This window comes from Micropterus salmoides, unplaced genomic scaffold (genome assembly GCF_014851395.1).
Source record: "Micropterus salmoides isolate LMB-PRFRI ecotype aquatic unplaced genomic scaffold, ASM1485139v1 Ms_hic_scaffold_8, whole genome shotgun sequence".
In the NCBI taxonomy this organism is placed as follows: domain Eukaryota; kingdom Metazoa; phylum Chordata; class Actinopteri; order Centrarchiformes; family Centrarchidae; genus Micropterus; species Micropterus salmoides.
In genome coordinates this window covers 3,790,348-3,805,510 of record NW_024044570.1, presented here as the reverse complement: position 1 = coordinate 3,805,510, position 15,163 = coordinate 3,790,348, and the positions used below count along the sequence as shown (strand labels likewise).

The 15,163-nt window shown below is 43.0% G+C and overlaps 2 protein-coding genes across 4 annotated transcripts in view; one reads left to right on the top strand and one right to left on the bottom strand.

Moving 5' to 3' along the window:
- The first annotated feature begins 8,013 nt into the window (after positions 1–8,013).
- LOC119893863 (gamma-crystallin M2-like) lies at positions 8,014–9,179 on the top strand. Its single transcript, XM_038706234.1, has 3 exons — positions 8,014–8,064; positions 8,560–8,802; positions 8,901–9,179. The coding sequence occupies exons 1-3, from the start codon at positions 8,032–8,034 to the stop codon at positions 9,177–9,179; spliced, it is 555 nt and encodes a 184-aa protein (XP_038562162.1). The 5' UTR covers positions 8,014–8,031.
- A 1,101-nt stretch (positions 9,180–10,280) lies between these two features.
- LOC119894011 (cadherin EGF LAG seven-pass G-type receptor 1-like) overlaps positions 10,281–15,163 on the bottom strand; it is a 41,486-nt gene continuing 36,603 nt past the window's right edge. For all 3 annotated transcript variants that reach the window (XM_038706493.1, XM_038706492.1, XM_038706494.1), the window contains exons 30-34: positions 14,029–14,132; positions 12,176–12,289; positions 11,605–11,793; positions 11,248–11,530; positions 10,281–10,833 (exon numbers count right to left, since the gene is read on the bottom strand). In XM_038706493.1, the coding sequence (XP_038562421.1) occupies positions 10,809–10,833; positions 11,248–11,530; positions 11,605–11,793; positions 12,176–12,289; positions 14,029–14,132 (715 nt within the window). In that variant the 3' untranslated portion in view covers positions 10,281–10,808. The remainder of the gene's footprint in view (positions 10,834–11,247; positions 11,531–11,604; positions 11,794–12,175; positions 12,290–14,028; positions 14,133–15,163) is intronic.

Below are 15,163 nucleotides of genomic sequence, written 5' to 3'. Positions count from 1 at the left end.
CACACAGACTCCATTATAGCCTATATAAGTGTATCAACAACGTTGTTCCAAAAGCTACCGTCTGCACGTACCCCAGCCAGAAACCCTGGGTCAGCCATGTGATCCGCATTAAAACTAAGAGCACCTACCGCCCCTTTTAACTCGGGGGACCCTGATGCCTACAAAGCCAAATATGACCTCCGGAAGTCCAGGAATGCCAAGAGGGACTATAGGGACAGAGAGGAGTCCAGCTACCTCAGCTCTGACCCCAGATGCAAGTGGAATGGGTTATGCTGCATCACAAAGGGAGTACAAAGGGAAAAACAAGGACATTGTTCAGCAACGCTCACGGAAGAGCTTAACACCTTTAACGCTTGGTTCGATGTGGACAACACAGCACCCACTACCCCACCACGTGTGGGCAGGGGGCTGTCCTGTTGACTTTACAAACGGATGAAATGAGACGGTCTTTTTAAAGGGTCAACCTGTGCAAGGCACCAGGGCCGGATGGCATCTCAGGGCATGCGCTGATCAACCTGCAGAGGTGTTCACCAACATCTTCATCCTGTAACTGTGGTCCCCACCCTGTTCAAAGCATCCACCATAGTTCCGGTTCCCAAGAAACCAGTGGTCTCCTGCTTAAATGACTACCACATGGTTGCTCTGACACCAGTCTGCTGATTCTCAACACTGGTGCACCACCAGGCTGTGTGCATTACAAACTATGAGGAGACGGTCTACAGAGAAGAGGTGATGTCATAAACCAGCTACTGCCAGGACCTCACTCCCAATGTCAGTAAAACAAAACAGATGATAGTAGACTACAGGAGAAAGCAGGTAGGTGGACACCTCCCCATCTACACTGGTGCTGGTGAGGTTAAAAAAAGGTCAGCACTTTCAATTTTCTCAGTGTGCACATCACTGAGGACCTGTCCTGGACACTTCACACAGACACCATTGTCAAGAAAGAACATCAGCGGCTCTATTTCCAGTGGAGAACTTCTACAGGTGTACCATCGAGAGCTTGCTGACGCGTTGCACCACAGCTTTGTACGGGAACTGCTCTGCCCACACCCACAAATCACTACAGAGAGCGGTGGAGGTGGCATATCACTAGCAACAGTCTCCTGGCCAGAGGGTTTCCTCTACCAGAGGTGCCCAAAGAAGGCACATGGCATCATGAAGGACCACAGCCATTCAGCGCTCAGACGGATCTCCTTCTTAGCACAGTCTTCTGTTCACTGCACTGTAATCTGTTCACTGCACTGTAATCTGTTCACTGCACCATCCTCTTCACTGCACCATCCTCTTCACTGCACTGTCCCCTCTTCACTGCACCATCCTCTTCACTGCACCGTAATCTGTTCACTGCACTGTAATCTCTTCACTGCACAGTCCTCTGTTCACTGCACCGTCCTCTTCACTGCACTGTCCTCTGCTCACTGCACCATCCTCTTCACTGCACCGTCCTCTCTTCACTGCACAGTCCTCTGTTCACTGCACCGTCCTCTGTTCACTGCACTGTCCTCTCCTCACTGCACCATCCTCTTCACTGCACCGTCCTCTGTTCACTGCACCGTCCTCTCTTCATTGCACAGTCCTCTGTTCACTGCACTGTCCTCTCCTCACTGCACCATCCTCTGTTCACTGCCCCGTTAACATTTATAAATGACATATAAATTAATGTAAACGTCCATCTACATTTGAACTGAACACCTCTATCCAAGATTGTTCTCAATGAAAGCCTGTTAAAGGAGACCAAATATTATCCAGCAGACTCCACAGAAATATCTAATTCTTCATTTAACCTTCTAAGGCTTACAGTGCCCAGTGTTGAAATTCAAAACGCCTCTTAAAAAGCAACATCTCCAAATCCCCTAACTCTAAGTTTTATCAAAGAGGAAAGTCTTAAGCCTACTCTTGGAGATGGTGTCTACCTCCTGAACCCAGACTGTTTATTGCACTGTAACCTGTCCTCTGCACTGTCTCTGGCTGGTAAGGTACTATGAGCCCTTCATGAAGATGGTGCCTGACCATTAGCTTTGTAGTTGAGCAGAAGGATTTTATATTCTATTCTGGATTTTACAGGAAGCCAATGCAGAGACGCTAAAACAGGAGAAATATGATCTCTTTTCTGGATCAGCTGAAGAGTCTTAATGACTACAGGCCTGTCGCCCTGACATCTGTAGTCATGAAGTCCTTTGAAAGACTGGTGTTGGCCCACCTGAAGGACTTTACAGGCCGGACAGTTTGCCTACAGGGCTAACAGGTCAGTGGATGATGCAGTCAACTTGGGACTGCATTACATCCTGCAACACCTCGACTCTCCAGGGGACATATGCAAGGATCCTGTTCGTGGACTTCAGCTCGGCGTTCAACACCATCATCCCGGACATCCTCAGCACCAAACTCACCCAGGCTGGGGAACATTACATCCAGCACCATGACAATAAGCACATTATCATCCAGGTGTGTGCTCTCCCCCTGCTATTCTCCCTCTACACCAACAACTGCACCTCAGGAGACCCCACTCTGCCCCCCCCCATCACCATACTCAACAGCCCTGTGTCTGCTGTGGAAACCTTCAGGTTTCTGGGATCCACTATATCCCAGGACCTGAAGTGGGAACCCAACACTGACACCATCATCAAGAAGGTCCAGCAGAGGATGTACTTCCTGCTCCAGCTCAGGAAGCTCAACCTGCCTAAGGAGTTGCTGATCCACTTCTACACATCCAAGCCATCATCCAGTCTGTCCTCTGCGGGCAGCTGTGGCTCAGGAGGTAGAACGGATGTTTGCGATGGTGAATGCAATGTAGTGTAAAAGCGCTTTGAGTGGTTGAGCAAGCTTGGGCCGGAATTGGCCCTTGTGGTTATTCTTCCAGTAAAGTGAATGTTAGTTTCTGTTTGAGCCACTTAGGGCAAGAGGTAAAGTAAGGTCTGGTAAAATAACTATATATATATTGTGTGTGATCTCAGTGTGTGAATTGTGAATGCAATGTAGTGGTGATGAGTGGTCGAAAAGACTAGAAACAAATATGGAGCATTTTACTGATTTGGATCTGCCACCAAAAAGGACAGGAGCAGACTACAATGGACAGTCAGGACGAGATCATCGGTGCAAACCTGTCCTCCATTCAGGACTTATACATTTCCAGAGTCAGGAAACGGGCAGGAGACATCACTGCAGATCCATCTCACCCCGGACACAACCGGTTCCAACTTTTTCCCTCTGGTAGGTGCTACAGAGCACTGTACGCCAAAACAGACAGACTCAGGAACAGTTTCTTCCCACAAGCCATCACTCTGATGAACAGCTGACTCTGACACACAATGTCAGGAACAATTCCTAAGCAATAACTCAGTAACTCTAATCAGCCACCTGTTTACTGGTTACCTCTTAGTATTTATTCACCATTCTCTATTTCAGAGCGGTTATATTGTCATATTGTATATACTGTATACCAAATCCACCTACCTCATGAGATAACTCCTGCACATAATACTTATTTATTCCAGCATTTTTTGCACTCATCACACCGTGTACATGTTTGGTTGTATGTGTATGTACCAATTATATGACATCCACCTCCGACATGTACATACTCCAGCATCCTTTGCACTCTGCTCTTTGCACTATTGTTTCAATCTGTTTGTTTTGTTTATAGTGTGTATATATGCATTCTGTATACTGTAGCCTGCGTTTGATTTTATTACTGTATTATTGTATAAGTAAGCACATCACGAGCATTGTACAATCCAGAGTCAAATTCCTCGTATGTGTACACATACCAGGCAATAAAGCTGATTCTGATTGGGACAGCACAGCTGAAAAACTGCTTTGGGAAACCCCAGCAGAAATAGATACAGTATGCTGGAATGACCCAGACACGTGGAAAAGCAGAGTTGCAAAGAAGTTTGGGCAGGCAGGTATTGCGCGACTCCTTCTTGTAACTGGCTCCAAATCAGCCCTTAGGTCAGCCAACAGCTCCACTATGGCTGGAGAGGCAAAATGTGCTTATGTTCCTTAGTCATGCCAAAACAAATGGAAAAACCTCTTTCTCAATTCAATTCGATTCAAATTTGCTTTATTGGCATGAATGTTAATACAACAGTATTGCCAAAGCTTCAAGGAAAATACAAAAGAACAATTCAATTCATGCAGTTTAATAAATAAAGTAAAATAATTTTATTTCTATGTATTGCATATAGAATAATATTATATTCTTTCATTACGGCTGTGTCTCCTTCTCGCAAACATAACAGCAGCCATCTCTGCAACACTTGGCAGTTTGCACCATCCTTTCAAATGTATTAAATACAGATGCTGTTACATTCACATGAAATTGCGTTTAGGCTTGTTAGATCACGTTGCGCGTAGTAAATAAATGTATTTGCATGTTACCCTCCCACTACTTTGCACAATAAAATTGAAACGCCCCAAACTGCATATTCATTAAGGCAAAAGTAGTAAATGAACAACTGGTGCTATCTTGCACTATTGAAAGACGTCATTCTGCATGCATACCATTAGTAGATCAGCTTATGTGTTAATTTGCTGGTGATATCACATTTGCACACGTTTTTACTCACACAAACCTTTAGTGCACCCTTAGTGCGGGTTGACCACTGGTCCGGTTGAAATTAACCCTGCTGTGTTTACCCTCTTGGCGCAGTTCATTTTGTTGCTGTGAACTCTGGTGCCAATAAAACAACCGCTCTCTGGTCTACCTTGAAGGGGTCTTCTGGTCTCTGACCACTGTCAAGTGAACTCTGGAGCAGTCCATTTCTGGTGGAAACACCATTTGAACCGATCACAGGAATCATAGCATTGTATGTGTCACTTTTTTTTGATGACTGGTGAACTAGCACAGCATTTGTTACCAAACCGTTGGCTAGCAGGGGACACACCTGGACTCAGCACAAAGTCAGCTGCCTCCTGAAAATTTAGACTGAAAAGAGTGTTGGACTGTGGGACATGGCCTGTTAATTTAGACACAGTGATCATGTCTAGCAGCTCTGTCCCTCTTCTCCGCCAAGTCCTCCCAACACAACACTCAAAAAGCCCCCCCGATTGTGGAAATACAGAAATTACCATTATGTGTCACCTGCCAAGCGTGGAAGTTGAATCACCTGGTAAATTCTGAAAATGTGTGTTTGTTACTTGATTCCAGCTACTTTACTATGAAAGAAGTGAGCATAGCATAGCCCTGTCACTCTCTGTTCAGAAAACAGTACCCTTTTGAGTAATTTATTGCAATTAAATCACAGCAAAATATTTTATTTTGGGTTCATATAGTTAGCTATAGTAACGCATGGCAAAGATTCACTTTGCTTCCTGTGTGAACACACCTTAACATTCTTGAATCAGGTGTAGGCAGAAACCTGCTGAAGATGAACAGAGGGATCAGTCTTGGACTGACTCCCTGGAGGCTGATCTAGGCTTTAGTCCTGGACCAGAGAACAGCCTATAGTAACAAAATGTTTATATTTTTCCTAAATATCTTTCTCCTTTGTGGGGTTGTGGTTGCTACGAGTGTTTCAGTAACTCTCCTAACTGGACAAACTTGACATAAGTTGCTTGTTGCAGCCTGATTTAGCTGTTCATGAGCTGAGACACAGCATGGCGTCAGATGACCAGCAGATCTGCAGAGGGCAATTTAGAGAGACGAACAAGTGTACATCTTTGGAAAATCAGAAACTATAGTCGGGATAACTGTATTACTTTCTGATGGAGGCAGACTGGTAACAACACCATTATGTGAGACCAGGGTCTGCTGAAGATCCACTGAAGGTTGATGGGATGCTTTGCTGCAGTCGCAGATGGAGAAGGCAGATACAAAAGAGCAGCAGTCTTGGGACGTGGACGGCCACCAGAAATGTTGTCAAATGAAGAATAAGGTGCGGTGGAGTCCTGGATAGCATGCAGGCTTAGAGATGAGACCCCACCAGAACACCTGGGACCTAACTTGATCAGGTACAAACAAGCAGTTAAGAGGACTCGTAACTAGATCTGAATGGGTGCACTGGGCTTCCTGAACCACGGTCTCAATGTCCCAAAAAGCTACAGCCACAAGGCATGAAGGAGGGAGAATGGTCTCTGGCTCTGAACTTGACTTCTCAAGACCTAACTGGTGGGAGAGAACGGGGTCGATGAGGGGGAGAAGATACTTGTTTTTAAGCCTCAGAAGAGCTAATTCATTTAAGAAATAAACTGTGGGTCCAAGCTAGATTTTCAAACTCCTCTGACCATGAATTGTTGCTGAGCAAACTTTGGGATCCTGGTTTCTAAAACTGTTAAATGGTTTAGAAATTATTTTATAGATCAGACTCAGTGTGTCCATACAGAGAGCCACAAATCAGTTTCTTGAGATAACTAAACGGGTCTTCCAGGGTTCCATTTTGGGACCTGCTCTATTCTTTATTTTTAAAAATGACTTAGGTAAGGACAATCAAGCAAAAATACACTTCTATGATGACACTGTCATTTATAAGCAAGCTTCCTCCATAGCACAGGCGGTGCAAGAGCTTCAGACTGCATTTCAGTCATTACAAACTGGTCTGCTCAATTTAAAATTGGTTTTAAATCCTCAGAAAATGAAGTTCATAATTTTCTCAAAAGCTCACTTATAGTTTCTTGATGATCTTAGCATTTTCACGTCTGGTGGTAAATCCATTGAGATTGTGCCCTCGTACAAGCACTTTGGTATGAATAGAAGACAAACTTTTATTCTTTATATACATATTGCTAATCTAGTTAGGAAGCTCAAAGTAAAGGTTGGCTTTTATTTTAGAAATAAATCTAGCTTTACTTTCAATGCCAAAAAAAAATTGCGGAAGCAACTTTTCTGTCTGCGATTGTTTATGGTGACATATATTCACGCAGCCTCCTCCATCTTATGGAGCCTTGATTCAGTGTATCATGCATCTCTATAGTTTATTACAAATGCAAAGTCCCTTATTCACCATTGCATTCTTTATGATCTGGTGGGTTGGACATCACTGACCACCCACAGACAACAGAACTGGTATATTTTTATATAAAGCAGTGTATGTTGTGTTTGTGTATAGCTGCTACCTTGGCCAGGTTTTTCTTGTAAAAGAGATTTTTGATCTCAAAGGGATTTCCTTGTAAAATAAAGGTAAAATAAAAAATAAAAAAGTCACTCTACTGACTGGCGATTGCTTTCTATCGGAGAGAGATAGAAAAGGTTAGATATATATTATTTCATATTATAATGTTACTGCTTTATTGTGATCCAGATCATCAGAAAACTACTCATGAAAATCATGTTTATGGTAACAAGTTCAGTTCATAAACATTTTTGTAAAATTTATTTATGTGTTAAAGCTTTGGATTCATTTCTTACATTTTTCCACTTTTAATTTTCTCGTTTCCTCTGTTTCTGTTAAATTAAAGTTTATAATTATTAATTAGTAAGTCTAGTTTTGTGTTCATAAAATGTTCTTTCAACGTTTTTTAAACTTAAAACAATGTGTTCTAGCCTTTTCTTTCCTTCTGTATCACAGAATAATTTTATAATCATATGAAATATGCTTTCATACGAGTCCAAAACGCTGTATATGAATGAATATGATACTTTCAGAATTTATAACACCTGTTTCAAATAAAAGTCGTATGTGTTTTGGCTAAATATAGATTCATATAATATTCTGCTTGTTTCAGAAACGGAAGCTTTGTGTTGGGACAAAGTGACATCATGTGTTTCATGAGTTGTGATGTTTTCAGTGAAATGTTTAAAATGTGACTCAGTCATTTTGTTTGTCTTCAGGTTTTTGTTCCAGAAGCGCTGTGGACAGAGTGAACAGAGGCCTGAAGGAGAACACAGCTGCTATCTGTAGCTCTTTGTCTCTTCTCTCTAAGAGAAATGCCGAATACTGAGCGTCTCTTTTATGCCGCGCTGCTGGCTCAGGCTGTTTGAACAAAAGGCTTCAGCTGCTCAGGTGCTATAAAGAGCAGCAGCTGCCGCACAGGTAACACACAGCTCCCACCAACCACCACAGCAGCAACCAGCTGAGCAACCAGAGCAACATGACAACCAGCAGCATGAACATGATGGGCAGGGTGAGAAGAACACACACAAAACGATGGCTTCTATTAAATCAGGAAACCTCTAACTTTAACTTCTTTACAGAGATTTATTTTTAAATATCTGTTTTCCCTCATATTTCCCTCACTTTAAAAAAAAGTTGTTCATCATTAATAAATCCCTAAGTCTTTAAGTTGATTTAAATGTCAGAATACAAATATATATAAAATAACTTTAGTTATTACTTCACACACCACGTCTCATTTTGTTATTTTCAAAATAAGTTGGGCTTCTCAGAAATACCACCAGTTACCATGAAAGTGCTACTACACAAGATCCAGGAAGAAAATATTTGTGCACAGTTTGTTTAGTCTGTATGTCCCGAGGTTCCCACAGTAAACAGTACTTTATTACTGTCTGGGTATTAAAATCAGAGAAACGTGTGCAGATTCACAGTCAGTCAGTCAGTCAGCTCTCACGTTTTCTTGACTCACTCTGAGGCATCATGTCTCCTCCTCTCCTGTGGTCAGGTCGTCTTCTACGAGGACAGGAACTTCCAGGGTCGTTCCTACGAGTGCAGCGGCGACTTTGCTGACATGTCGTCCTACCTGAGCAGGTGTCACTCCTGCAGGGTGGAGAGAGGCTGTTTCATGGTCTACGACCGCCCCAACTTCATGGGCAACCAGTACTTCCTGAGGAGGGGCGAGTACTCCGACTACATGAGCATGATGGGAATGAACGAGTGCATCAGGTCCTGCCGCATGATCCCCATGGTAACCGCACAACCAATCACAGCACACTACAGAGACCAGCTCAGGTGTTCTAATGAATGATGAGCAATTACTGATTACTGATTATGGATGTGTTTCAGCACCGCGGGTCCTACAGGATGAGGATCTATGAGAAGGAGAACTTCGGAGGCCAGATGTACGAGATGATGGACGACTGCGACAACATCATGGACCGTTACCGCATGTCCAACTGCATGTCATGTCACGTGATGGACGGACACTGGCTGATGTACGAGCAGCCCCATTACAGAGGCAGGATGATGTACATGAGGCCTGGAGAGTACAGGAACTTCATGAGCATGGGCATGGGCAACATGAGGTTCATGAGCATGAGGCGCATCATGGACTCTTACTACTAGAGTCACCATGGAAACACTAAGAACATATCAATAAAGTTCTGTTTCACTTACATACATGTGCTGCCTGAGCTGTTTAACACTGAACTCATAATCAACAGTAATGCTTTAGATGACAGCCTGAAAATGAATCAATAAAATACTGAGTGGGTGTCTGTACACGTACAGGTGAATAAGACATCAGGGTAACATCTGGCTACTTCGCTGACTAGCTAACGTTGCTAAATGGTTATCTAAGATACAGAGGTGATTATCAAAATGTTCAAAAACACTATATCCAAAAACAATTAATAAATACTATATACAAAACATACAGAGCTAACAGTGAGAAGTGAACGTGAAAAGCACTGTTACGTTACTGTGGAGATGAAGTAAACAAACGTGCACGGTTAAACACATATACATCACTCTACACTGTGCAAGTAGAGAATATTACTCTGAAATGAAACAGAAACAGGAAGCTTAGTATTCAGCAGAAACTACCACAGGTGTTTTCAGGTAACAAGACACAGCATACAACATATCATTGGGTACCTTTTAGTGTCTTTTCTGGAAGTGCAGGGCTCCACGGTCAAATGAACAATAAATATGCTACGTCAGGTCAAGTTAGCATTAACAAATATGCTACGCAGCTTACAGACATTATGTAGCTTAGCTTAAAGCTGGGGTCAGCAACGTTGGAGAGACCAACAACAGATTTAGAAAGTATCCAAATAACATGTAGGGCTCCATGGTCAAAGTAGCAACAATAAATATGCAGCGTCTGGTTAGACTTTCAAAATAAAACTACTAGTTTGCATTGTCAACTGTTGCAGTTTGGTCAGGTTTAGGCACCAAAACCACTTGGTGTGGAAAGATTAGTCTTACCTATCGTCTGCCCCGAATCCATCTTAGCCGCCATGATGTAATCAACAAAGCGGAGCCCAGGAGCGCCACACGAAGGAGGCTGAGCAGGTGGATCTGATGAAGCACTGTATGTAGTGTTGGGTCAGAACAATGCAACACAATCTACATAGAAATCTAAAGTCATAGTATTGATAAACCAATAGTAAAAAAAAGAATAATAGCAATAAGAACAAGAAGACTAAAAATAATGATATAATCAAAAACTTTTATTTTATAATCCAAACACATATTTAAAAAAACAAACATCAGTTGTCTGATTCATACAAATATCAAAAATAAACCACATCTGCATCAACAAACTTTACAGATCGACTTCCCTGAACGTTTGATGCATCACAGAACAGACCTGGCTTTAAATACATGTCAGATATTTGGATGTTGTTAAATTTACACACCAACTGTGATATCTGCATTAACAAACTGCTCGTCGTGTGTGTGAACTGAGACTGCCCAACAGGAAATTATCCGAAGCCAATCAGAGGGCTCCTTCTGCTTCAGCCAATGACATGATCGTAGATTTAAGGTCATTTAAAGTGATCACGCAGCCTTCCACCTCCAGCAGGTAAACCTCCAGGTGGAGTCTGGAGCTGCTCTGTAGAGGTCCGTGAGAACTCACCTCCCATGTTGGAGTGATGGAGTTTGACCTTTGACCTCCAGCTTTTACCAAACAAAGTGACATGATCTTCTTCTTCACTATTTCCTGTTTCAGCAGCTTCAGGTTCATCTTCAGACCGAAGTTTCATCGCTGCAACTGAAAGGCAACAGGAAGTCAGAAACTTCAGGTTAAAGTGACTGAAATCATTCAGAAAGAAATCTAAAAACCAAACTGAAATATTTTTGTGTTGTGTGACCAAAAATCCAAAGAATAGATCTTCCTGCTTTCTGGCTCCACCTGTGACTGATCATCATGCTTCTATGTTTGGTCAATCATAGATTTGTTTTGGTTTTCAGTGTCACGCTTTAGACAGTGACCTCTGAGGAAGAGGCTGATGATTCTGCTGTCCTGCCATCTGGAGGCCGATACACACTCAACACCATCAGCTGATTAGAGCACACGTCCCACAATGCACCAGAAACAATCAGAGCTTTTCTCCTCACAGGGATTAGCGTCACGCTCCTGTTCTGGTAGAAACGCGACCAAAACAACCAAAATAGAGAAACTCACTCAGATTCGTGTTCGTCTTCGGTCCTGCCCACAATCGCCAGCCTTGTCCTGGTCATCTTGGTGACGCCACTGTACTGTTGGCGTGGTGACAGGGGTGGGCGTGTCTGCAGCAGTGTAGATGGTGGGATGACTTTAACGAGGACTCTGTTTCCCCCGGCAACCTGACGCAGGCTGAGATTGGATGGAGAGTAGGCGGCAGGGCAGCCAGGGGACGGGGATTCACTGAGGAGGTACTTCCTGTTTGCCAATGTGGGGGAAGGAGGAGTCCTCATCTTTAAGATCCCTGAAAACAAACACTGAACATCAGTTAAATTCAGAAGAGCATTGTGATTGGGCAGATAGTCACATGATCCTTACCTCGTTTTCTCATTGGCTGCTGGCTGCCGTCAGGTGTGGTGGGCAGGGCTTCATTCTCAGCAACTGATTGGTTGTTCAGTTGATTCACCTCCCCAACTACACCTCCTCCCTCACTGAGCCGCTCGCTGTCAGCAGCTGTGGGGGGCTCTACCTGCCAGTAAGGCCTCACGTGATTGGACAGAGTTTGACCTTTGACAGGAGAGGAGGCGGAGTCACAGGTGTGAGAGACAGAAAAGGGAAAATGAGAGCCAATGAATGAATTCAGATCAGTGACCATAAGATTTGGTACACACAACCCAATCAGGTTATGGATAAATAAGTCATCCAAGAGGATGAACAAACGCACATTCTCACATCATGCTGTCTGTCTGTCCAGTAGAAGCAGACCCAACTGTCACATGACAGGTCATGACCCCTAAACTGACATCGATTAGACCATAGACCTCCATTTGATAAGATTTTGCCCCAGGGTCACCCATCTGAATAGAGTATGGAGTATGAATGGAATTTTTGTTGGGGACCCCTTTAAGTCCCTGGACAGCGGGAGGTCTTAGGTGTCCCAGTGTCTCACCCTGCTGTGTGGTGCTGTCCTTCTCTTCTTGTCTCTGGTTGTTCCTCAGATGTTCGTCCTCGCCGTCAGACGAGTGTAGTGACGCGTCAGAGCTGCTGTCTGAGCTGCAAGACCCTGACAACACACACACCTTGATCAGGATCAGACCAGGATCACACATTTAAACTGATCCTGTTATAGAATGAACTCTCAAAAGTGTTTCATGAAAGAATCTTAAAGTTGAAATGACAACAAAAGAGAAAATCTGAACCAAACACTCAATAAATTTACTTCAAAAGTGAACGTCCTGTTCTGGTGACGTTGTCTTTGTTTGCAGAAGATTCAGACCTCTCTGTTACCTCTAACGCCCCCTGCTGTCTAATTTGAGAATCATCATATGGTTTCATGTTGCACTAAGCTATTTCCTAAAGACCTTAAATAACCAATATCTGAAGAGTCCAGAAACACATCCAAGTTCAATGTTTCTGACATTTTAACTATAAAATAGTTTTCTTGTTTTCAAGATTTTGCTTCCTGTAGATTATTTTAAAAGAATTTCCAAGGAGACTCTGTTGATTTGGAGGTTTCTGCTGAACACTTCTGTACAACAAACAAATACAGCAGATATAAACTTAATTATTTTAAACTGTAGAGCTCCGTTCTCCGTACGTGGATAAATGAGTTATCCAAGATTGTTTATGGATAACTATCATTGTATTGTATTGTCATTAAAATAATATGTATTTCAGAAGCTGCTAGTAAAATACTTGCTGCCTTTTCGTGATGCTCCTCCCTCTACCTCCCCTAAAAGGACCATAATAGAAATAAGCTGTATGTGTTTGGGGCATCTCCGGCTAGAGGCGCCACTTTAATGTAAATAATCAATAAAGAAGTTAAACCTCCCCTTTCATGCAGCAGCATTAATTGTTGTCTTACCACAGTCATTGGTAATATTGCATGTTTAACAATGATCAATGTGTGGAAACAAAACGTTAAACTAGATGAAGGAACACACATAAAATAAGACTTATGAATGAATATGAATGAGTGACTCCCCCGTCACCACTGTGGACTCCTTCCGCTTCCTGAGCACCATCATCTCCCTCCTCAAGTGGGAGCTGAACATCACCTCCCTCACCAAGATGGCCCAGCAGAGGATGTACTTCCTGCGGCAGCTGAAGAAGTTCAGCCTGCCAAAGACAATGATGGTGCACTTCTACACCGCCATCATTGAGTCCATCCTCACCTCCTCCATCACCATCTGGTACGCTGCTGCCACCGGCAGGGACAAGGGCAGACTGCAGCGAATCATTCGCTCTGCTGAGAAGGTGATTGGCTGCAATCTTCCATCACTTCAGGACCTGCACGCCTCCAGGACTCCTTTGGCGAGCAGGAAAGATTGCAGCTGATGCCTCCCATCCTGGCCACAAACTGTTTCAGGCTCTCCCCTCTGGTAAGAGGCTGCGGTCCATCAGGACCAGAACCTCTTGCCACAAAAACAGATTCTACCCATCTGCAACTCATCAACAAGGCCCGGGCCCCCCACTGACACTCTCCCTCCTTAAATAATACAATCATCTCTGCACATGTAAATATCACTTCATGTCGTAACATGCACGAACCTGGCCCATTGCACATATTTGTTGTTAATTGTAAATTGTTGTTGTTCCAATCACATGACCAGCACTCAGCCAATCATATGAATGGTCAAATTTGTTAAGCCACATTTGAAGAACAGGGCCCAGGTGTGTATGTTTGTGTATGAACGTGATGTCTTGGATGATGACACTGGATTTTACAGGTGAAGTATCTGATGGCCACATCGGACTTTTTGAGATGTTCATGTTTTCTTTAAGACATAAAAGTATACAAACCTTTTCTGAACTGTTTCCGGGTTAAGATAAGGGAGTTGTTGTTATCGTGGAAACACTTCCTGATGGAGCCAGAAGAGGGGGGGCAGTTCAGTCCTGAGTGGTTCCTGAACAAAGAATACATATACATTCAGCCTGCATGTTAAGAAGAAAACTAACAGTCATGTGAGATGAACATTACTCTTCATCTTAACTCACTTTCTTTTTTCATCATTCCACAAAACTGAAGCGAATATGTCACATAACATGAACATGTGTCAGTAAACGTGTCACTATGCATGACAGTATACATGACCGTAAACGTGTCAGTAAACATGACCTTAAACATGATGGTATACATGTCAGCAAACCTGTCACTAACCGCGTCAGTTAACGTGTCAGTAAACGTGTCCGTAAACATGATGGTATACATGACAGTAAATGTGTCACTATACATGACAGTAAACATAACAGTAAATGTGTCACTAATCGCGTCAGTAAACGTGTCCGTAAACATGACATTATACATGACAGTAAACGTCTCACTAATCGCGTCAGTAAACGTGTGAGTAAACATTTCCGTAAACATGACCGTAAACATGACGGTATACATGACGGTATACATGACAGTAAACGTGTCACTAATCGCGTCAGTAAACGTGTCAGTAACCTTGTCCGTAAACATGACGGTATACATGAGAGTAAATGTGTCACTATACATGACAGTAAACATAACAGTAAATGTGTCACTAATCGCGTCAGTAAACGTGTCCGTAAACATGACATTATACATGACAGTAAACGTCTCACTAATCGCGTCAGTAAACGTGTGAGTAAACATTTCCGTAAACATGACCGTAAACATGACGGTATACATGACGGTATACATGACAGTAAACGTGTCACTAATCGCGTCAGTAAACGTGTCAGTAACCTTGTCCGTAAACATGACGGTATACATGAGAGTAAATGTGTCACTATACATGACAGTAAACATAACAGTAAATGTGTCACTAATCGCGTCAGTAAACGTGTCCGTAAACATGACATTATACATGACAGTAAACGTCTCACTAATCGCGTCAGTAAACGTGTGAGTAAACATTTCCGTAAACATGACCGTAAACATGACGGTATACATGACGGTATACATGACAGT

Excerpts from the sequence above, each read along its gene's own strand:
- LOC119893863 (XM_038706234.1), top strand. The coding sequence starts at position 8,032 with ATGACAACCAGCAGCATGAACATGATGGGCAGG. Across the intron at positions 8,065-8,559 it reads GCATGAACATGATGGGCAGG|GTCGTCTTCTACGAGGACAG; the intron begins GTGAGAAGAACA and ends TCCTGTGGTCAG. Across the intron at positions 8,803-8,900 it reads CCTGCCGCATGATCCCCATG|CACCGCGGGTCCTACAGGAT; the intron begins GTAACCGCACAA and ends GATGTGTTTCAG.